Below are 23691 nucleotides of genomic sequence, written 5' to 3'. Positions count from 1 at the left end.
TGATTGATTTGAAGAACGACATATAAACTGCTTGTGTTTACAGTATATATATATATAAATAAATGCTTTTATGATTCTATACATTGATTCATTGATGTGGCATTGATTCATGGTTCATTGCTGCTATCGTGGGTACATGTATAAAACTTAAATATTAAACTGCCACATAAATTTCCTCTTATTCTGTGTTAAAGAAAAACATCAATAATTTGTTGTTTACAGTGTTTTTATTGTTGTTTCTCGTAGCAAACAATTAATTAGAAACAAAGAAATTTGCTTTTTGATCACGTTCACAGCACTCACCAAGGTCTGGAAAACTGACCTGATAAGCTGCAGAGCTTGATTTGTCTGAGTGTGTTGAAGAAAAATGAAAAATTAAAAAAATACAGTCTCATCACATCGTGATATAACAGTCCTCTGATTTCTGTGCGTCAGACTGTGCTTTCAGGCAGGCGGAGTCAGAGTCATGGCAGCGGCATGAACTGTGAATGCTGCTATGCTGATCTGACGCTTAACTTCCCGCCAGGCCTTGTCCGGGTCAGCTGAGTTCTCAATGTCAAACAGTGCGTCGTATATCCCAGGAAAAGATTCCCCTGCATATTTGTTATGGCTGCTGGGAGCGAAAATCACATGCCTGAGAAACAGAGTAGAGATGGGGGAGAAAAGACAGCGTTGTGTTACAGGAGTGGAGATGTGAGACAACATATTTGTGCGTTCCTTGAAAACATGCTGAAATTAGACAGGAGAAAATCTGGTCATCCTCTTTAAAGCTCTTAAGCAAAATAAAGTAGCGTGGCCTTGCATGAATTTATGAAAGGCTAAGCATGCAAACTAAAGAAAACATTAAAGAAATATGTATGATGTGAGGGTTTTCTTTGGAAGCAGCAGCAGTTAAAATTATTTAATTGTCGAGTGTAGCACAAGAATTATATAAAATAATTACTGAAATAACTGAATAAATCAACTTTGAACCTGAAATGGCTGATAAGTTGATCTACTCAATGTTTTTTAAGTGTATGAAATGTGTTGTAGATCGAATGGTACATGGAAACAGGTCAAATTAAAAATAATAATATGTAAATATAAATATGGTAGATTTAAAATGTTCAACTATGATGTTGGAAAAATTGAGTTTTAAAGCCCTCTTACTTGTGTAAATGTCAAACATTTCGTCATACAATCAGCGTCCTGATTTTCATTCCTACTGACAGAGACACTCATCTAAAACTTTACCTGCCAGATTAAACCTGGGCCAAAACAGTCACCATGCACACTGGTGATAAGTTGGCAGAGTAATTAAGGCTTGTACTTATTCTGTAGATCTGTTATCCAAGTATGAAGAGCGTTAACCTGTAAAAAGGTCTGCCTGGCAAGCCAAGAGGGTCGATGAAGGCTCTCTCAAGGTACATGAGTTGGTCATTCATGATTCGCACCTGTAAAGGACTAACACAAAATACCACTGCATTGGAAATCACTGTTAAAAGGAACAGCAGTTTCCATGTCTGCATAAATTAGAGGGTTCAACCTGTTATTTATTATTTTCTGTTTAACCACAGGTGTAAAAGGTTTCAAGCTCTTACTCCTCTTTGTCGAGAGTCTGCAGGCGCTCATGGAAATCTTTGGCTGCATTCGTAAAGTTCTTCACTGCAGAAAACAGAGACTCTAGAAAATAAAAAAAAAGAGAAAACTTTAAGAAATCTTTAACTCCAGCTATAAAAATACACCAAGTTGCGGTCAGCAGTATCAACAGGTAAAAGTGAACACGAGCTCACCGAATGACACGTTGTACGTCTTCATTAGCTCTGCGTGTGTCTGTGCCAGATGTGCGATGCTGTCTGCGTACTTCCTCAGGGAGTCTGCGTACTCGTTAGCATCGAGAGGAAGCACCTGGGAATCTGCCAACAGGAAGATGAGACCTCCTCTCACCTGAGCCACCGCCCGGAGCCTCCTGAAGGTCGGGTCGTAAAACCTCTCCACTATCTCAAAGGTTTCATACACACTGTGATAGACAGGGTAGCTACTGTATCGCTCTGTTTTCTGAACGGACACACAAACATACAGAGAACAGAACGTCCGTTAATCCAAGCACAGCTCGTCATGCTCACACTTTATGCCTTTAAAATACACAATGTGGCAGAAGATTATTGTATGTATGCAGATCCAGCACTCTGAGGAGTCTCACCTTGTTCTTGGTGTATCTGGCTCTGCCTGCCGCGATTCCCAGCCGGATAAAATAGGCCTCAAAGTCACTGCCTGACCCAAGTTTACTGATCCTAAATCAAACCGGGGAGGAAGACATACTTACTTAGTGATTTTTGGATTTATATATATATATTTCCTTCCAAATAATTAGCTAAGAATAGACAACATATTTTAAATAGTTGCCTATTTTGCACCTGAGAAGTTATCGCATAAATGTAATAGTTCGCAAATGGCATCACAGCTACTTCTTTTCTTTTATAATCACATTTCATTGTTCTTCAGTTGATCTTAATGTAGATTACATAATTTTTTTCTCCACTGGGAAGCTTTCAAAACACAGACTTTTACATCGGTCTTTGGTGTCATAACAGCTGTGAAGACTTATGACAGCTGGTTGAAAATTGATCACATCTCATGTCAGCGACTCTTGGAAAACAAGAAGCAAAATCTTCTGGCTATACAAGATTTCACTAATCGGTTAAAAGTGCTTAGAAAAAACACAAAGTAACAAAAAAAGGGATACATGAGAAAAGCCAAACACAAAATAGATCATTGTTACCACTGACCAGTCTAACATGGTCGGGTAGTGATGGCTGCATCGTCTTTTCATGATTTCATTTTGTCAAAGAGTCTGGATGAGATTATCCAAAGGAAATGGAGAAAATTGAAATCTGCTGTTTTAAGAAGCGCTCAGTTCCTGAGAACTTCAAATCAAAACTCTAAACCATGCAGTCCACAAAACACTGGTATTAAAAAGCTAAATCTTAAGGTCTATGATCTGAATTGATTAAGTGTTTATACAACCTTAAGCTTAAACATTTCTGCAAATAATATTAGAGAAACATAAAAAATCCACATGCAGAGGCTAATACCAAATATAGGAGCAATTCTTTTTACCTTAATTGAACCAGTAGGTGGCACTATTTTGTGCTGCAATTTGTTTATATGCTCAGTAGAAGTGTGTGGAACTTTCTTACTGGTTACTGGTTTGTGCTGGTGGTTGGAAACACCAGTTATTTACCACTTTGTTTCTACTTTGCTGCTGGACTGTGTTTGGGTGTGTAAGCTGCTGCATTATGAAAACTGTAAATGTATAGTTACAAATGAATGTCTCTAGATTTGGAGGAAACACATTAAACCTACTATTTCAAAGCAGGCAGAGAGAAATTAGAGCCCATTTAACACTTCAGCAACGTCGCTGTTGGTTAATTATTCATGATTTCAGATCATTTTTGATGACAAACTCATACAGTAAACAACATTTAGAGAATGGTTTTCCTTCTTAACTTATTTGCATATTACAGTTTGTAGTTATTAATATAAAATCACAAGGTTTTGTACCGGGGAGCGTCACGGTCATTGGTCCAGTTGTCCCTCTTATGCCAGCTCTCATACAGAGAGACTCCCTCCTCTCCGTCCTCTGGACTTGATATCTACAGCAAAATGTGGACCGAGAATCAAACGTGGACAAGATTTAGAAAACAAAACAAGAAGATAGGACAGGCAGGTCATCATTCACAAATATGTAAATATCTTAAATTTATTATGAGTAAACTGAGAATTGCTGGAAGAAGTCACAGCCCACAATCCACCAGATTTCACATCAACATGGGGTGAGATCCTTTTTTTAACTTTATGTATAATTGTTGCATTATTAAAAACCCGAGATGGAATTGATATTTATGAAGCTCATAAGTGAACAATGATCAGAACCACATATATCAGACAGGCTGTGCTCACCTGCTTGGTGAGGTCGTAGACTAACGTGTGCAGTGACGGAGTGCAGTCAACCCTCAGTGTGTACATACCTGAAATGTTAAAAAGACAAATTAAAACCAATCAAATCGACTACTTCTGACTGAGAGGACAGAGTCACACTCTTGTTTGTTCACCCTCTATGGCGGAGTCTGCATTGATGTAGGCCACAGCTCTCTCCTGCAGCAGCCTGGCATTGTCCTGTTGGGATTGATGAAGTTCAGTCAGTGTGCCGTCTGCGTGTCAATAAGCCCGTATGCTCGATTGCGTCTGTTCTACCTCGGCCCATTCTGTCGATCCCAGAAGACCAAACTCTTCTGCATCCCAGCTGGCAAATACCACAGTCCTCCTCGGCCTCCAACCTACGCCACGATCAGATAGAGACGCTGAAAAACTGATCACCGAATCTGTTGTTATCCGTTTTACTCGTGTGAGAAGTTGCACCTCTTTTGAGCAGCTTGCCAGCACTCCTCACTGTTTCATGGACCACTGCTGCTCCAGACATCGGGTCGATTCCTCCAAACACCCAGGCGTCACGGTGCCCTCCCAGGATCACATATCGGTCTGTACAACAGCAGTTCAATCCTCACCTTCCCATAGTTATTGCCTTTTATGCCAAAAATTATTTTCTTTTTGCTTAAATCATCTTTCGACAACAGAAAGGGGGTGATTTCTTTTAATCCACAATCACTTTTGCCAAAATATGATTTAGGCCGTTACTTTTTTAGGAATGTAACGATATGAGTTTAATAAACCGCTTTGTCATTTTTAATAATAGATTTGTAGCCCTGACACAAAACTTGCCCTGTTTTGTGTCAGGGCTTGCATCAGACATGTAGTCTGATGCTTATACAAGCATCAGACTATTCTAGTAGAAACCATGTATAATAATTGACATCAGGTATGTTTCATGAGTTAAATTTAGATAAATAAGTACCTGGCTCCAAAGCTCCTCTAATCTTTCCAATGACGTTGTAGATCCTCGATACCTGATTGTTGCTGTAGATGTTCATTCTGACCTTCCTGCAACGACACGGGATCCAAACAAAGATGAGAAATAAACACCAAAAGGAGCCAATGTCAAACATTAAACGACTGCTGCAAGGGCAACGTTTATTCTAGTTTCTAAGTGTGTTTGCTGTGCAGCATGCTGTTTCCATGCAGGGTTATGTGTGAAAGTGAATGTGTGTCACAGACAGGAGGCACAAGAGGCCTCATTGTGCTTCCACTGGCTGCTTTCCACCAAAGGGTCACAGGTTTGGAACGGAGCAACAAGAAAAAAAAAAAAAAAAGGCAGGATGAGGCACCTAATAAATCAAAACAGAGTGAAGACCGAACTGAAGTGGCAGAAGGACCGTTTAACAGAAGAGATGTTGGTTTTAACAACTGAGGGAGTGCGGGTATCGTCTTATTGCAGAATGACACCTTCAGCATCAGGAACACTTACTGACTCTTGAAGTCTCCTGTGAAGCCCGGTCCGGTCTTATAGGAGACGTTCAGAGCTCCTTTCCAGTTGTTGGGTGGAATCTGCCCTCCCATGTTTCTGTTGTATTTCAAACACATCGTAAATATTTTACATGAAAAGATTAACGACTGCAATACCTACAGCAAATATGCAAGCAGTACTTTGCATGTTAGATGATGATTTGGACACACATCATCATCATCTATTAGATCAAATATGTACTTTAGGAGGTGTGTTGCATCGTGGAAGCCGATCGGATGAACAGGAATCTTGGGAAGTCCGACTCCTTCCTCCGGGTTGAGTCTGTAGGTGTATTCTGGACGGAAACACACAGCTGTGACAAACTGTCCTCTCTACTTTTCTTTGCTAACTCATCCATAACTTTTTCCTCATTTTGTCACTTTGAATTGATAGAAAAGTTTTTTATGATTTTCCATTCATCAGCTCGTTTAGGTCTGGACTTTGACTAAGCCATTTGAACACATGGATCTAAAGTCTGTTTGCAGCTCTGTCTGTTTTCAGGCTAGCTCTCTTGCTAACAGATAAACCTCAGCTATAACCTCAAGTCCTCTCCAAGCTTTCTACCCAGGATTCCTTGCTTTTAGTTTAATCCATATTCCTATTTAAAATGACCTGATAAAATTGTCATTGCTTAAGAAACATCTCCCCCACAGCATGATGCTGCCACCTTCATGTTTTATGGTGAAGGTGTTGTATTCAGGTTCAGGTTTATGTTTTGAACTTTTCAACCACTTAAATAATTTTGTTTGCAGTTCAGAAAACCCAAATTGGTCACATCTGAACAAACCATGTTATTCCACAGCATAACAAGAGCTTTGGAAAAACAGCACTTGTTATGCTGTGCTGTTATTCCACTGGCGTGTGGCGAGTTTGAAATTCTTGTGGCTTTCTCTGTGACTGTGGCAAATCATGGAAACGTTCAAGGGACATCAACACTTTTGCTAAGCATTTTATGCACTCATGCAGGCTATAGGAAGCTTTTCTAGCACACCTTTAGCTGGGTATCCTGGTGTGAGGGGGTCTCCTGCTCCGTTCAGGTTGAGGACATTTCCTCTCTGAGCTCCTCCGCCGGGCAGGTTCCAGCCGTCAGGGTACGGCTGCACAAAGCCAAGGTTAGTGACAGAAGTTGTCTTGTATCTATTTCCCACCTCTCACAATCTCCCAGACGGTAAGTAACAAGGGATCGGTAGAATGAATACCACATTTCTTACTTTTTTAGCCTGGAATGTTTTTTATTTATTTATTTATTTTTTTACTTTGTATCATGTTACCTTGACTCCTGTTGCCCAATAATCAGCAGGATCAGAAAACATAATGACTCCCTTTGCTCCTGCTGACATGGCGTTCTTCACCTTTGAGACAGAATGAGCACAAGAGAGAGTGCTTATTAATGTTGGTCATGTCAGATAAAAGTGTAGTGTAAGCCCGTTGAGTTCAGATCACATCTTTAAATACCTTATTGCCTCTGAATATTTTCCCGTATCTGACTATTACAATCTTCCCTGTCACACTGATGTTCATCTCTCTCTCTAACTGGAGGAAGTCCTCTGTTCGACCGTAGTTCACGTACACCAAATCTCCCTGAAGGCACATGAAATAAAGAAGAACCATATTTTGCTGCACTGCTTTCCGTTTTCGTCGTGGTTGTGTCTGTGTCTGTATGGATCTGAATGCACCTCCGGATGTCCCTTGGGAGAGTAAGCACTGTATGGAGGCACGATGTTGGAGACGTCCTCGTAGCCTTGTGGAACTGGTTCAGCCAAGCTGGTGTTAAAAACCTGACATGGCGAAGACATAATGAGACCAGAATGGCATTAAGCTGAATAACTGAGTCAGTTGCCATTTTTTTTAAAGTTCGTTGTGCTTCATATCATCATTGTTTTTTTTTTGTTTGACATGAAACATTGATATTTGACACAACAAAAGTGTAAAGAATACAACACAATCAGTTACACAGTAATACAATCTGATGCAACATGTTTTGTGCTTTTGACTCATTTTGACTTTGATGCAATTACAATCTAATATAATATGACACAATATGATACAAAGCAACACATTGCAATATATTGCATCATCTTACAGTATAATAATAAACAGGGCTGCTGTTAAATATTATCTTAGTTGTCAAATTTTCTGATGATTAGTAACCATAATCAAGTAATCAGATAAAAACAACTGCAGACATCTTATTTTAGACACTTAGTTTATTTCATCCAGTGCCAAAAATACAAATAAATAATTCATTTACTTTTTAAAATAAGAAAATATGAATTTTATTGCCTAAAATGCAATGACATAGCATTCCGTTAGTGTACGCTTGATCATTTGTAGAAAAGGATGAATTTGCAGCTAAAAAATACTTCTAATAATGCATGTAGATTATATATACAGACAAAGAAGGGGTTTCATCTTAAATGCAAAATGTATCTATATTTTCTACAGTTTTGCCTTAATTACTGTTCATGATAAATCTGATTAATTGTTTCAGCCCTACTGTACTAAGCTGTTTGATGTGAAAAGACTCGGTACAATAAACTTTATAACCTCTATATAAATATGCATTTTGAACTCCACTGTCCAAAACATTACACAAATAAAGGACACTGATATTTGTGCTTTGATTCACATACATAAATTACAATATTGAGCTTTTTATGGCTCTCCATTTTGTTATCAGCAACTAACATAGCAATAATAAAACATTATTTTAAACAGCAGATCCAACTTGTAACAAACATATAAGCAAAAAACATCCATTTAGTTTGCTCTAACACAGAATTGTTAATTTAGTAATTTCAGGAGATAAGAAGCAGATGAACTCATTTAGATAATATTCTTTAAGTTTATTGGGTTAGTGGTTGCATTTTTTTAATATTTTTTTTACTTTGTTACACTCTGTCACAGATTTATTTTTACTCTGCCTTTGTGTTTTTTCCTTTGTGTGTTTTTAGCACCACTTGTGTTCAATTAGTCAATCAGTTCTGGTATATTTTTGGAACAGATTTCATGTTCAGCTGTTGGGTCATGAGAGTTCAATGAACTGAATTTTTACCATCTGACCTGAAGGTTTGTTGTTTTTCTGGTTTACACACAGTTTTATACACTGTAAATACAAACAATGATCCAGTTATTAGTGGGGAAAAGTAATTACTCCTGTTGTTAAAACATGAATAAACTGTGATCAATCTGACTAATCATACTGACTAAAGTGAAATGTTGATACTGTGATGGCGCGAGGCCATCACACTTCAATTGTTCAACATATCGCTCAACAATCTTTATCTAAATCAAGCTGAGATCCTTTTGCATTAATTTAAACTTTATACTCACACTTACTAATTTCCCAATGTGGCTGAATTAAAAATAATTCGGCAAAGAAAAGTGGGCTGAAAATACTCCACACTGATGTTATGGGAAATGCTTAGTGGCAACTGTTGCTGCTATTAGATTTAAAGGCAAATCACTTTTGTTTTTGTTCCTTAATAATGAAATCCCACTTTAAATTTACATTTTAAAAGAAATATAGATTTAAGAGCAAATTTTACAGCACTGTCGCTAAGTCCAACTTAGATTGTTTCCTTTTGGTATCATCTCTTTGAATAAACTAAATCATACAATTTGAACAAAAAATTAAGTATAAAACTACAACAGTAAATTGCAAGAGCTTATTACATTAGTGTTGGTACATCAAAATCACCATGAAAATAATAATAATAAAAAAAACCCCCAGTGACATCAGCTTTACTGAGCGAGTGGAGGCTTAAACACGTTTGGGATTGTATTACCATAAAATCAAACTTCCTCGCTTTGTGCCTCCAGACGTGGCGATCAAAAGTGGACATGCGTGTTGTCCAGCTGGACGTTTGTCAGCTGAAAAGTATTACTGAATTATCTTGAATGTACATCCGAATTTTGTCAAAATTCCTCACTGCATCCCAGCACGCAGCAACAACAGTCCCAGTTCTTTGTTGTTTTTGTGCCGTTTCATTATCTGTGTCATAAGACACAAGCAGAGGTTTATCTCACAGTGAAACTATAAAAGGACCTTGGACCTGAGCGAAAACTTGCAGGGGGAAGGAGGAGAAACTGCCTGGAGAGGTATGTGATCCCCACATGCACTTCACAATCACACTCTGAGGTGGTTTTTGGACTGAATTAGCCTTATTGAAACTTGTGGGAAAATCTACATTTTTTCACAGTATTGGGATAAATGAAGGGATTGTGGAGAATCTTCCTTCAGAGTGCTAAAGACAGTAAATTAGGTTTGTTTCACTAAATGTTTTCCAGTCACGCACAAGGAATGCTGTCAAATTAGTTTGTAAATGTGAGCGCCAGACATGGGGAAAGTTATTCTGAATGCAAAACGCAAGAAAACAAATGCAGTCTTCTGCTATACAGGTCAGTCTTGCTGCACATCGTACTTGCTTAGCAGCTTCCTTACCTCTTTCCCACTGTGATCCACTATGGAGATGTAGTTTGGCTGTGATTTATTGGGATAGGACAACAGGATGTCATAGGGCACCATCTCCACTGAGTCCAATCCAAAGTCTCTCCACTCCTTCATGATCTCCTCTGCGTATTTCAGATTCTGCTCCGTTCCAGCCAGATGGGGGAGACGGGTGAATTTCCTGCAAGGAGGACAGTTGCTGTGACACTCATGTGGTCTTAAGGCTTGTGTCAGCTGTTTTTTATATCTGATTTTGAAATTCAATACAGCTTGCTCTCCAAGTTGTGTCTTTCTCCGGCCTGGACGGAATGAAATTAGAAGCCGACACATTCCTTTAATTCTTTAGGTGCAGAGGCCCTTTTGAAAAGCCTCGTTTGGAATGGCTTCTTTTGTTTACCTGAGATGGTCTCTGATCAGGTCTGGCCGCATTTCGTCCAAAAACTCCACCAGGTATTTGCTTGAGGTCTTGTGGTTGTTTGCAGTCGCCTTTGAGCGCTTTGAGAACCATCCTAAAACACAAAGCGTACAAAGCAAACCGTCGGGATGTTTGAAAGATTAGCAGATATCATTTGTTATAAATCCCTTCTATGAAGATAACAGTAAAACAGTGAGAGACAAGGTCCAAATTATTCATACACTCACATATCAAAAAGAAACAACAAAAAAGTAAAAGTATCAATCTAAAAACTTTTGCTTTTACTTAGATTTTAGGAGGTCATAAAGAAGATTACTTGTACCCTTGTCAATAATCAATGGTAAAATATTTATTAAGATTACAATGATCAATCTTCTTATAGTTTTGTTCTTTTTTTTGCATGTTTCCATTGTTAGTTTGACAATATATTTGTTTGTAATGTGCTCCAGGTTTTTGACGTTCATCACCGTTATTTTCAGCTTCCCCCTCAGGTTCTCGATCAGATTCAGGTCAAAATACTGGCAGCACCATTCCAAAAACATTATGCTACATCTCTTCAGAAGGAAGATAAAGTTAAAAGTAAAGTTAAAAGATTAGGCTATCTTTAAATTAGTTACTAGGTAAGAGCAATTTGAGGTTAACAGTATATACCACTGTGCAAGTATTTTTGTATTGTGGGAAAGTTTGAAATACCACCTTTAGTATGTTGCCAGCAATGTTCTGTGGCTTTCAGGTTTTTATCTTCCATTGGACACTTCAAACACTGGTGGCTTGGCTAATTGTTGATAGCATTAAAGTTAACTTTTCAGTGAACACATATAGAAAAGTACAGAAGCATTACAATGAAATAGATAATGGCACAGGGCAAAGTAAAAAAAAAAAAATCAATAAAGAAATCATAAACAATGCCACCACTGCTACTTTTCTAACTTCCTGCAGCAGTTTTCTGCCCTGCAGTCCTAAGTTGCACTTAAATAAGCTCGGGATTCTTTTGAATTTAAACTTTACGTTTGTTATCTGACATATGCAACATTGCTACAGGTGACACTGTTAGTATCTTTCCAAAGAGCGCTACAATGCTACAATGATTCATTGTTTGAGGTTGCTTGTGTTTCATTTGGGTTAAGTTGCTCAGTCCTTCAAAGTGGGGGATGGTCACACGGATTTTGGTCAAAAACACTTATCTGCTGTGGAGAGTCACCAGCCTTAGCCAGCCTTATATTTTTGACACGGCTGTGGTTACAGGCAGTGAGTGTTACCCTGCTGTCAGTGCCAAAGATACTGAATGAGTCACACTGAAACTAAACAGCATCACGGATCATAACCTCTTCGTATCAAAATTGTTAATGCAATTACAGTGGTTACTGAGCAAAAACCATATGATTACGCTAAATGTCCCCACAACACTGCGACATTTGAGTCAAAAGCAAACAGCCCCAAACATACACTTTGTGTTAGGCTGTGTTTCTGTGTCTCACCAATGCAGAAGCCTAGCAGGAACAGAGCTGTCACAACCACAGTCCACCAGATCCAGCGAACCAACCTGCTCTCCCTCTTCATTTCCAAGCAGCTCTTAACGTCCCAGAGATCCACACAGCACTGGCTCTGCAGAGGCTCAGATCAAGAGGGTAATTTGCTTAGAAGTGCACAGCGGGAGAAAGGCAGAGTGAGATGGAGTGAGGCAAAGCGAGCAGGGAGGAGCTGAAAGTCTGTCTGTTAGAGGCGGTGAAAGAGAAGTTGGGAGAGGGAGCTCATTAGTGCTGTTCTTTGTCAGGGCATTTAATGTGCACCTTGGCCATTCATGTGCTGACTCAGTATTTGTCATTATGAGCGCACAGGGCCACCCTGAGGAGGCTGTCTAATATCAGGACATGTTATACTTTCAAATTAGGGAAGGAGAGGAGAGACTCCCAGCATGATTAACTTGACTCATGTTCCTCTTGAGGAAGTGCTGCAGAACTAACTTTGTAAAGTTCAAAAAGCTGCAGAGAGGACCATAGGTAAAAAAAAAAAAAAAAAAATCCAGATTAAATGTATTTTAAGGGCTTAGACAATATAAAAAAAACTTGTTTTTAAAATGGATAAAAAAAGTAACCAAAATTTGTTTTGAGTATTTCTGAAAAAACAGGAATTTTCATATTTAAAGCCAGCCTCACTAGCAATGAGAACTTGGTTTGCAGCAATTTCTGTTTGGATTTACTTGAAGGTTTATGTTGGACCGCTCCTGTAAGCTGCTGTCAGAGCGGGACAGTCTTGGTTTCCCACACTGCAGCAGGTGTACTCCGTTGTTCTGCTGCAGTCTCTCCTGGGTCTCCGAACAGCTGTGTGCTGTGAAGGATCTCCCTTTCATCTGATGGACTGGAGCGTGAATTGGTGAGCCTCTGCTCTCAGGAATGCAGAAAGTCAACACAGGTCACAGCTATGCTTGTCCTCTGGGTGCTTTTTATCTGAGGCTCTTATTGAAACTGCTCCTTTACATTGTGTGGAATGGCTGATTTTATTCTATTTCAACGGTTTTTGAGCCAACCCTTTGCTATTGTTGACTATTTACACTCAGGTAGCTGGTTCTTTCAAGCGCAGTTTTCAGAGGTCACAGTTTATGTTAAATGGTTGGAGTAAAACATAACAGGATGTTAGTCTGCTATGGTGAAATTACTCACTATATCTTTCCAAGAATTTGTATAATCACTATAAACACAGGTATTTTAAAATACCAATTGACTGAAGCGTAAAGAAGCACATGTGCTCAGTAAGGATCCTCCCTAATCTGTAACTCAAATACTGTCACTGTGATCAGATTTCTGCAGACACATTCTGGTTTTTCACAGTAATCTGGGAAAACAATCTCTACTTAACTTTAAAACCAGAGACTAATGATCAGACTGTCTCCGAGTGGGAAAACATGCTTGATTTAATTAAAAAAAATAGTCTCTTGAAGGCCCCTTTAGAGTTTTTCACAGTCATTTTGGTGCATTTCTTGAATAATCCTTGACATTTGCAAAGCAGCAAATGCATTTCTCAAAACAATCTGTACAAATAGCAAAACATGGATTACCTACAAAAGCCAGACTTTTCCTCAAAATCCTGAATAGTTAATGAACATGTCAGTGCCATCAGAGTGACAAATTCTTGTTTCATTGTGTATGGCTAAGATGTTATATTACATATTGGCAACATGTTTTATCATCCTGTCAATATTACTGTACTCTTGAGGGATTTTTTGTTGTAAATTTTTTCTAAAGTTTTGTTGACAAGTAGACAAGATTCATATAAACTCTTTCAATGTAATTTGTTGGCAAATTACAATGTTTTGCATGTCATTGTGATACAGAAAGGAACAGACAACACTGCAGAGGACAACGTAAAATAAAACCCAAGTAAGGTAGAAATGGGACAATCCCCTTAAGGAAATGTGTACATGCAATGCTGTAGAAATTACAGTGCAATCTTCCTGCTTTCCTTCTTCGTACTGAGATAATTTAGCGAACGGGGTTAAATAATGAGGAGTAGAGTGAAAAGAAGTCCATCAGCATCTTGTTGTGGGTCACAAATCATTATCTATTCCTTCATCACAACCTCACTCCTCTTCCTCTTCGTGCTGGCTGTTGACCTTGTCCAAATCCATGTCCTTCCATTGTCAGACTGGTTGTTCATTGGTTGATCTAACCAATGAATAACCAATGAATTGGTAATTGGTAACCAATGAATAACCAATTACCAATTCAGGGGAGTTTTGGAAAAAAGAATGACTGACTGATGGAAAGGCAAGTTGACATATTATATTATGACAACTTATATTATAAGTTAAGTTATATTGGCATCTCACATAAGAGTTAAATACATTAAAAACATCAATACAAAAGAGCAAGAACTACTTAGATTTGGCAATAAGAAAAGAAACCCCCTGTTCAAATATTCATATTTGTGATAAAATGCTATTGAAAAGAAAAAGAATCCAGTTAAAAATAGAAATAAAATCCGTGATAACGCTAAATAATTAAGAACTATATGGTGTGTTAAGGCCATACAGTTAAGTTTCATGTCATCCACGGTTCTTAAACTCCTCATTTGTGACCCCTGTGCTTCCCACCCTGTTTTCAGGGTGGTTGTTTTAGCAAGCTGCCCACAGCATGAGAGAAGAAGCTGATCCTGAGCTGCTTTGTACAAACTCTGTGTGTTGTCATGCTTCCTGATGGGAGGATAGTGAGGGAGTAGGCATGTCCTGGGTGTGAAAGGTCTCTTAGTACGCTCTTGGATCATTTGTCCAGATGGACTGATGTCCTCTATCCTTGGCAATGGTGATCTAATGATCCCCTACTGTCATTTTTGTTTGACATCAAAATAGACTGAGAGGCTCCCGACTAAGAAAGAAGCTCCTGCTTCTATACTGAAGTCTTCAAGCTCAGTTAGAGTTTAGATAGTCGCATGGACAAGTCAAATGTCTGCAGAAGATATAGTTTTATGGTCAGACAGGAAAAACATTCAGCTGTGTAATATTGCAAGTGTTGTTGGAAAGGTGGTGGAGCAATGAAGATAAAGGATTATCTATATAGTATCAATCAGCTTCACCTAACCTGTAAGTAGATAGATGTTTGGACACACCTGTCTTTTCTCACCGAACAACGATACTAATCTCATAATCTGTGCTACCTGTCCTCCCTACAGGGAGCATGTCTCAAGGACTTTAAGATGGGGAGGAAAGATTATGGTCTATCCTGTTCTAATCACTTTTCTCTGTGATTCATCAGAGCAGGAACAGTTTGTTCCCTACTCCAAATGGAAGGTTGAATCAATATGGACTTCATGTCCATGATGCATGTTAATATGGCCAAAACTGTACATAAATAAATAAATAAATAAATAAATAAATAAATATCTTTGTTGCAATCTGATTTATGATGCAATAGCAATTGTTATCCATAATGTTGTCTCTGTATCTCATTCACAAAGTGCGATGCGTTTTTAAGTTACCAATAGGCAGAAGCAGATTTACCACAGTATGAAACTACACAGTGCCCCCAACCAGTAAGGGGCCATGTTAGTTGGAGGTCCCGAACATGGCACCTCCATTAATAATGTATGTTTGAAATTAAATAGGTATATTTAACAATAGAGCTGTTGCCTTGCAGCAACAAGGTTCTGGGTTCGATTCCCAGCCGGGGGTCTTTCTGCATGGATTTTGCATGTTCTCCCTGTGCATACGTGGGTTTTCTCCGGGTACTCCGGCTTCCTCCCACAGTCCAAAAACATGACTGTGAGGTTAATTGGCCTCTCTAAATTGTCCGTAGGTGAAAGTGTGTGTGCATGGTTATTTGTCCTGTGTGTCTCTGTGTTGCCCTGCGACAGACTGGCGACCTGTCCAGGGTGACCCCGCCTCTCGCCCAGAACGATAGCTGGAGGCAGGCACCAGCAACCCTCCCTACCTCACGAGGTTGTACAGAAAATGGATGGATGGATATTTAACAATGAAAACATTAAAAAAAAAAAAAGAAAAAGCTTCACTTAGACATTTTGGTCTGTGGCTCCCTCTCGTGGCGGAAAGAAGAGGCGAGGAGCAATGAAGCGATGTTCATTGTTCTGCCCTGCTGATTTAACTTTGTCATTTTCTGAATTTAGTAGTTTTGTCATTTTAATTCTCTAATCTTTATTGTTCAGGCTTCTGTACGTCAGTCGTGCAGAAAGATAAACTGAGATTATGATGCAAGTACAGAGGCGGTAGCGTGGGGTTTCAACCGCTGGAAGTTGTTTTTTTTTTTTTTTTTAGAGAGAGGGGGATGAAAAGTCAAAACGCGTTCAGAGCAGGGAGGGGGAGTACGGACTGTACGTATCGGAGCAGACACCGGTTAGACAGACACAGACAAGAGCTGCAGGGAGGACCGAACTCCGACCTCTTGACCGGACCGGAGCGTTTGTGAAAACCTGGGGCAGCTCCAGCAGGCAGCGGCGGAGACCCTGAAGGCACCATGGCTGTGTCCCTGCGGAGCTGGGTCGCCAACGAGGGAGGGAAGCACTTGGTCCTGGTGGGGGAACTTTTGGGACAAACCTTAAAACTACCCCCCCTTGGTTTATGTCTATTCTTCTGCTTGTCTTTTGATTGACATCACTGATGTTCACTTTTTAGATGTTTTAGATGTTTTTTAGGGAATGTCCCGCTGGTGGACAAACCATAGAGATTGTTGTTAATCATGTGTCCTTTACTTGTCACATAAATTTACATCATCATTGAGGTAAAAAGTAAGGACGAGTAGTTTTTAAGAACCGTTGCCATCATCATTTTCTTTCTGGAAGTGAATTTGAGATTGCTGTAAGTATAAACTCTGTGTTAATTGTATTTTATTTCTGTGTGTGCCTGTTGTATAGATGCTGTGGCTGGGAGCAAACGCCTGGTTGTTCCTGAACACTTTCCTGCTGTTCTCAACGGGGCAGCAGTACCACTACCTCTACAAGATGCTGGGGGTGAGAAACGTACTGTTTTATGCCTGTGACATATTGTGGCGGGTAGTACACAAGATTTTAAAAATGATCTTTTTAAAAGTTCATCAAATCTTTTAAAAACTCATTTGGCAACTAAGATTCTTGTCTTTTTCGCTACAGAAGTATGCGTATTTGTGCTTGTGGAAGCCTTTGTGGTGAACCACTGCTACTGCCAAGCAATGGAGAGAGCTTTTATTGAGTAACAAGTCTGAAAGATCTTTGAAACAAGAGTCATTATAGCTATTTACACTTTCCACCTCAACTGACCGGCTGACCAAGGTGAACATTATTCAGAGAAGCAGTCAGGACATCTGTGGTTACTCTGGAGGAGCTGCGGGGTTTAAAGCTCTGGGGGGGGGGGGCGAATCTGTTGACAGGACGACAGTTCGTAGTACACTGTAAATCTGTCCTTTGTAAACAAGGAGAAACTAAAAAGTTATCAAATGGAAACACGGTAAACATGTGGAAGCTGTCTGATGAGACCGAGTTTGGTATATAGGCAAAATTTTGCATTTAGGGAAAAACCAGCACTGTGCATCTCAAAGTGTTGTTAAAACATGAGGTGCGGAAGGTTTTAGAACTACTTACAGATAAACCCTGTATGTACCTAGTGTGACTTTAGTTTGCATCCATTTATTTCTCATGAAACAAGAACTGAATTAACAATTTTGTTTTTGCGTGTATTTTACAACCGGTAATATTTGCGCTAAGACCGGATCCTAAGACGGATCCGTTTCTCGTTGCTAACGAGAAACGGTAAATACACCGCATTTGTAAATGTCAGTTTTCAAACCACCAGAAAAGGCAGCAAAGTTGTAGAAAACCTACACAGAGTAAAGTGTGTGCCCTCAGAGCAACCAGAAGCAATGAGAAATGGCAGCAAGCAGCATGTGTGAACTATTGCACTGCCTGTACAGTGGGAGGCAAAAGGGGAGGAAAGGGGCAAGTGTGGGCACGCCGCTTGTTCCACTGAATGCCTCACCGGAGGGCTTAAGTTTATGTCTGTCTTTATGTGCATGAGTACGAGAGCGAGTGCGATGTGTTTCCAGAGCAATAATACTTCAAATAGCCTCTTATCTTATTCACCTGCTTGGCAGGACTGTATGGGGTGTCAGAAAGGAGGGTATCGGATCTCCGTCTTGACATCAGCTGCCTTTCTTTAAGAGGCTCTGAAGAGAGATTGTGTGTGTGCATCTGTTTGTGTATGGGTGTGTGTGTGTGTGTGTGTGTGTGTGTATGCGTATGAAGTTTTTAAGAATTAAAGGATCAGAATAGAGTTTGCTGAGGTTACCCTTAGGTTATATTTAGGTTCAAGCGTTGCTCTGTTCTCCGCATCATTCTTGCATTTCAACACCGACTTCAGTCAGCTGTGCAGACAGTTGTGATTCTTCCTGTCTGACTTGTCCTTTTCTTTACCACCATACTTTTTCTCGATAGGCTGCAGATTAGAGCTCTGGTTGTGCCTTCGTCTGTTTTTTTTTTTTTTTTTTTTTTTTAAGCAAACCTCCTTGACTTTGTTGGATGTCTTAGACCAGAACATCTTCACAGGATGGATTCCAGTCTCGTGTTCTTGTTTTCTTTGATCTTCACAGCTTCATCTTGTTCTCCACACACTCTTGAGGAAAGTCAGAGATAACCAGAAGTGGCAGCACCTGCAGAGCACAAAGCTCCCAGCAAATGTGCTGAGTTGATGAGATGCTAGAGTGCGCTCAGCGTTTCTGACTTTAATTTGATTATTGAGCTGCAGACTGAGACGTATTCAGTCAGATCATCCGCCTTGCTCACACATTACTCCAGCTGTGTTTCCCCGCGTTTCGTCACATGTTGGTGTTCTGAGATGTTGCGCCTCATTTAACCTCCAAAAAATAGATGAGTTACTGTAAAATCTGTATGCTTGGACCTGAAGGATGTGGATACAGCGCCCTGCAAAATTATGTTTACTCCTTGTATTTTATTTGGATTTTTCTTGTTATGCCCAAGCACAAAGTAGGGTGTAATTATAAGCTGGAAGAAAAAAACATTTTTTCTTTGTTCAGCATCTTGGCGGGCATTTGCATTGGCAGATGTATTGAAAATAAAATCAAGTTCACCTGTTGCCTTCAGAATTCAACCTTCTCTTGTGTGTAGTTTTATGTCGTTACAAATGCAGCTGTTCTGTGAAGGACAAGCACCATCAGTACAACCAATAGTCGTGATGTTTGGAACAGTTCTATGTTATTGAAATGCCAGTCCTGGAGCATCTCTCAGAGCACTGCTCAATCTATCATCTAAAAATGGGAGGAGTATGGCACAATTGTAAATGCGCTAAGATGCGTCCTTCCACCTAAACTGACAGGCGGACCAAGCGGGGGCATTACTCAGAAACTAATCTGAGTAATGCAATGGTAACTCTGGAGGAGCTGCAGAGATACACAGCTGTGTGAATCTGATGAAATGACAACTATTAGTTGCATGCGGTATACCGTTGCATGCTCTCTAAAGCTGGCCTTCAGGAAAGAGTCGGGGAAAAAAACAGCTTGTGCGTATGCAGGATAACAACCCCAAATGTACAGCAAGAGCAACAGTGACGTGTCCATTAAGTCAAAGCCTAATTCAGAATATGTGTCATTGTTTGCCAAAATCTTCATAGAAGCTATTTTTTGCAAAGGAAAATAGACAAACAAAACTGATCTTTGTAAAAGACCTTTTGCTAAGTATTGAGTCAGGGAAGCCTAATACAAATGCACATTGAGTTTTATTTCTAAAAAAAACAAAAAAAACAATGTATATTTGCATCACTACATTCTGTTGGTACATAACAGAGTCAAATTTCAGTTTGTGTTTATAATCTGATGGCGGAACAACAACAGCAACAAAAAATCTAATTTCTATAATTTCTGTCTTTACGAGACAAACTTGGACTTACCACCAAACCTCCTTACTTGTGTCTTAGTCCTGGAGTTACTTATTTGTACCATTGTGGTCTCAGCTGATTCACAACCTAATTATTAGTGGGCTCAGACATCCACATTGTGAAAGACAAAGGTGGTTTGCTGTAAACCTCTGTGTTGAAGTCATGCCTCAGGCTCTCAGCTGCCCTTAATTACATAAGCCCTGTTTGTCTGACCGTGATTGCTTGTGTGTGTCTCCCCCTGAGGTCGGCGTGTGCATCAGTCGAGCGTCCGCGTCTGTGCTGAACCTGAACTGCAGCTTGCTGCTGCTGACCATGTGCCGCTCTGTGCTCACCTTCATACGCGGAACGCACGTGGTAAGACTCACGCAGGAGATGAATGACTCCAGTCACAAGGGGATCAAATTCAAAACTGAAATTGCATTTGGTTTCTAAAGCACAACAAGTTTCCTGGTAAATATTAGATCTGCGCCTCATCGTACAACAGTCCTGTTTTCTTGATACAGTGATTTTTGTCTGTGTTGCACAATCATGCAGGTATCGAGCAGGAAAACGCGCCGGCTGCTGGACAAGAGCAAGACCTTTCATGTTGCGTGTGGCATCGCTGTCTGCCTCTTCTCAGGTAAAAAGCCCGCTCTTTATCACCCCAGTGAGCTTTCCTTCATTCCTTTATGCATCTCTGCTACGCTCTGTGCGGATGTAAAGTGTGGATAAATTGATGCATTGTGGTTTTGCATTCCTGGTAAACCATCTTGGAGATTATTTCGCCTGTTTCATCAGCCCGTGTTTGTACTTTTTCTCTGCTTTTATGACATCGTGTGAGCCTCAGACAGCTTTGCATTTACCAGGACGCAGGTTTTTCAGACTTCTTCCTCTGACTCATCCGTGTTTTGCTGCAGGGTTTTTTTTTTTTTTTTTGAGAAGCTGTCTGGCATTAATTTAACTACATCTTAGGTATAAACAGTAACTAAATGCGGCATTTTGTATTTAAAGCTTCATGCTGTGAGGGTTTCCTCTGCTGTCTTGATTTTGTTTAAACATCTGTTGACTGAAGACTCTTTGATTTTGGTAGATCATTGTTATCAAGGAGGCAGAATACAGCTTTCTTCCTGCGCAAAATATAATGGATATGACACAATTCTTCATAATTGTAAAATAATTTATAACTTAACGATTATTGAGTTAATAAAGGCAAACTGCAAAATTTCTACTCTGGTATTGGACAATTTCTGCTTATATTACTAGACTAAAAACATAAGCCTGGCATAAGGAACTGAAAACATGTCAAAAAACAGTGAAATGGACATAATTACTTAGAAGTGAACAAACTTCATTCTCGCCTCCAACATGATGTATTACACTTCCCTGAAAGTGGGTGATTCATGTGAGAAATATTTTAATCAGAATCAGACCTTGTGCTCCAACATGTAGCCTCCAGAGTGTTTTTTAAATATGCCCTTCTTTTGCAGATGCAGTCTGATTGGTAAAGGCGGCAGATCTTTTAAACCCATTCACCCACTTTATAGGCTTTATGTTGGAATTGTGAAGTCGAAAAGATACGTGTGGATTGTACATTCTTCATGCTTACTCAAGCTTAAATCGATTTCGGCAAGCGGTTGGGTGGAGTGACCCGCCGTCGCCAAACTGGAAGTAAACATGGGGAGCTTGATTTATGAAGGAGAGCATTTTAAGGGGTTCAACCCAAAGCTGACACAGTTCTCTGGAGTCATAGTGAAAAAGTACAGCAAATTTGGTAAATCTGACTAAATTTAGAAAGATGCTTTTCCTCAAAGATGCAGTGTTTAACTGTTATAAAAAGTATTTTTAACATTTGTTAAAATTGTCATTTTGTCATCACAGTATGACACAGATATTTTGTGAAAAAAAAATTGAGCTCCTCTGTCCTCTGCAAGTGTTTCCAGTGCTAACAACCAATCAGAGCCAGGAGGAGGATCTTAGTGCTGTCAAGCATGCTCATATACATGCTGCTCCCCCTCTTGTTCTCTGCTACTCTTTCTGACAGTAGAGCTTACCATGAATACTCAGACTAGTTAGCATGATGGTGGATAAATGGTTTCGCTGTAATGGTGAGTTGTTTCTCCACCAGTTGCACATTGAGCAGCTGGTACACAAGGTTGATTGACAGCACTAAGACCTAACTCATAGCTCTGATTGATTGTGATTGGAAGTGGTGCATTTCTTCAGATAGTAGCGCTTAGAGGAGGTGCAGGAGCTCCATCTTTTCACAGATTATCTCGTAACACATGTGATGTAGATGTAGGTCACTGAAATGACAAATTAGTCTCTGAAGTACATAATTATTATATAAGCAATAATAATAATAATAAAAACAGCTTTGCAGTTAAAACAATCACACACCAACATAAATTACTGGCAGTTTTTTAAGTACAGTAATTAAAGTAATTACTGAGTTAATTAACAAATGTCAATATCATGGAAGAAAACTGTGATTAGTGATTATGTGGTGATAATGACAAACTAATTGATTATGTTTTCAAACCCAAAACATTTAAAATTGTTATTAAAACTCCTAATTGTTACTTACTTTAATTATGTGGTTCCATGATTGCTGTGTTTCTGTTCGCTAAGCTATTTGCATTCTGTTGAGCAGTGCAGTTGCACCATTGATTGCAACTGACGCACAAAGATATTTATTACTTTTCATGCTGTGTTTACACATATGCCTGACAGCTGAGAATGGTGTTGCTGATATGCATTCAGTAACTTTTATTTCTCAACATAAGAAAAATGAAAATGGTTGGAATTTCTAGTTCAGGCGTATAAATTTAAGCAAAGTACCATTACAGGGTCTTTGAATGTTGTGACTTACTCTTAGATCATAAACATACCTGCAAAGGAGAATTTCACTTTAATCACAACATTTAAAAGTGATATTAATAACAATTTATTTAATTACCAAAAATATCAGTCCCACAGTGAGAAGCAGAGCTGCACAATATATCAAGTTAACAAAATAATATATTTAGTTCTATATATTTTTTATAGTGGTGGTTGATGCTAAAGCTCACAAAGTTTGGTGAGGACAAGAAAGTAAAGAAACAAAAGAGCCACAGAAATACTGGTAATCAAGATTTGACGTCATCGTGGAAATATTCAGCAGTAGGATCACAATTACACGTTTCCTGCCATCATGCAGCCCAACTTAGAAGTCAGTAAATGAGTCACACGAGCTGTGCAGTACTGAATGTTTCCGTCTGGATAATTGACCTTTGACCAACAGCTAACAATTGATGCTTCAAAACAATTAATCTGTTTTTTTCCTTTCTTTTCTTTTCTTTTTTTTTTCTGCTGTTACATCATCTGTAAGCTTTTCCCTCAATCAAAACCATGTATCTCTTCACTTATAATAACACTCACATTCATATAAGCTCTGTATTCTCAGTTGACAAATGACATTGCGGACAGAGAGTCAGCAGGACGGAGGAGAGACGAACTGTGAGAACAGACAGAAAGAGGGGGTGGAAGACAGTGGGAGTGGGAGAGGATATAGGGGAGAGGAAAAGGGCCCTTGTGTGTCATGATTACAGTCTCTAACTCCATCAGCTGTTCAATGGCTGCGTACTTAGCCTGTGATGTCAGGAAGAAGTGTGTGTTTGAGCTGCTCTGCCTTTTTGCTGAGTGGACCTCCGGCAGTTCCTTTGATTGAGTTTTGAAGAGGGGAAAAAAAAAATAATCCTACATGTGCGACTTTTAGTCCCATCACTAAAAAATATGTTTTCTCTTCATCTGCAGTTGTGCACGTTTCGGCCCACATGGTAAACGTGGTGAACTTCAGTTCGAGGTACTCAGATGACTTTCCTGCTCTCAACTTGGCTCGCTACAGAGGAGAGGTAGAGTTATAAATGTGGAGATGCTGCAATAGGACATTTGTTGAGCAGTTAGCAAACACTGTTTTTTTTTTTTACTTGTTATCAATTCCTGGGTGATGTCAATTTCTTTTTTACGGGCTGTAGGTAAAATCAAGATATATTTTATTC

The 23691-nt window shown here is 39.4% G+C and overlaps 2 protein-coding genes across 3 annotated transcripts in view; one reads left to right on the top strand and one right to left on the bottom strand.

Annotated features, from left to right (window-relative positions):
• Window positions 1-208: 208 nt before the first annotated feature.
• On the bottom strand, window positions 209-12045 carry naalad2 (N-acetylated alpha-linked acidic dipeptidase 2). The gene is made up of 20 exons (XM_007564108.2): window positions 11787-12045; window positions 10291-10402; window positions 9888-10074; window positions 7120-7221; window positions 6899-7024; window positions 6715-6795; window positions 6435-6540; window positions 5645-5738; window positions 5405-5500; window positions 4895-4980; window positions 4402-4521; window positions 4237-4319; window positions 4095-4158; window positions 3943-4010; window positions 3544-3635; window positions 2183-2273; window positions 1773-2037; window positions 1581-1662; window positions 1351-1443; window positions 209-634 (listed from the first exon to the last, which is right to left on the bottom strand). The coding sequence occupies exons 1-20, from the start codon at window positions 11866-11868 to the stop codon at window positions 445-447; spliced, it is 2220 nt and encodes a 739-aa protein (XP_007564170.1). The 5' UTR covers window positions 11869-12045; the 3' UTR covers window positions 209-444.
• Window positions 12046-15874: 3829 nt separating this feature from the next.
• Window positions 15875-23691, top strand: part of nox4 (NADPH oxidase 4) — a 19122-nt gene continuing 11305 nt past the window's right edge. For both annotated transcript variants that reach the window (XM_007564105.2, XM_007564104.2), the window contains exons 1-5: window positions 15875-16328; window positions 16669-16764; window positions 19919-20029; window positions 20210-20294; window positions 23447-23544. In XM_007564105.2, coding sequence (XP_007564167.1) covers window positions 16272-16328; window positions 16669-16764; window positions 19919-20029; window positions 20210-20294; window positions 23447-23544 — 447 coding nt within the window. In that variant the 5' untranslated portion in view covers window positions 15875-16271. The remainder of the gene's footprint in view (window positions 16329-16668; window positions 16765-19918; window positions 20030-20209; window positions 20295-23446; window positions 23545-23691) is intronic.

This window comes from Poecilia formosa, unplaced genomic scaffold (assembly GCF_000485575.1).
Source record: "Poecilia formosa unplaced genomic scaffold, Poecilia_formosa-5.1.2 Scaffold155, whole genome shotgun sequence".
Classification (NCBI taxonomy): domain Eukaryota; kingdom Metazoa; phylum Chordata; class Actinopteri; order Cyprinodontiformes; family Poeciliidae; genus Poecilia; species Poecilia formosa.
The sequence above is the reverse complement of the archived record's forward strand: the minus strand, read 5'-3'. Positions and strand labels throughout refer to the sequence as shown.

Bases quoted from the DNA above. Each gene is read 5' to 3' on its own strand.
- naalad2 (XM_007564108.2), bottom strand. From the start codon at position 11,868: ATGAAGAGGGAGAGCAGGTTGGTTCGCTGGATCTGGTGGACTGTGGTT. The intron at 10,075-10,290 runs GTAAACAAAAGA...TCCTCCTTGCAG, and splicing joins CTGATCAGAGACCATCTCAG to GAAATTCACCCGTCTCCCCC. The intron at 1,663-1,772 runs GTGAGCTCGTGT...TTTATTTTCTAG, and splicing joins GACGTACAACGTGTCATTCG to AGTCTCTGTTTTCTGCAGTG.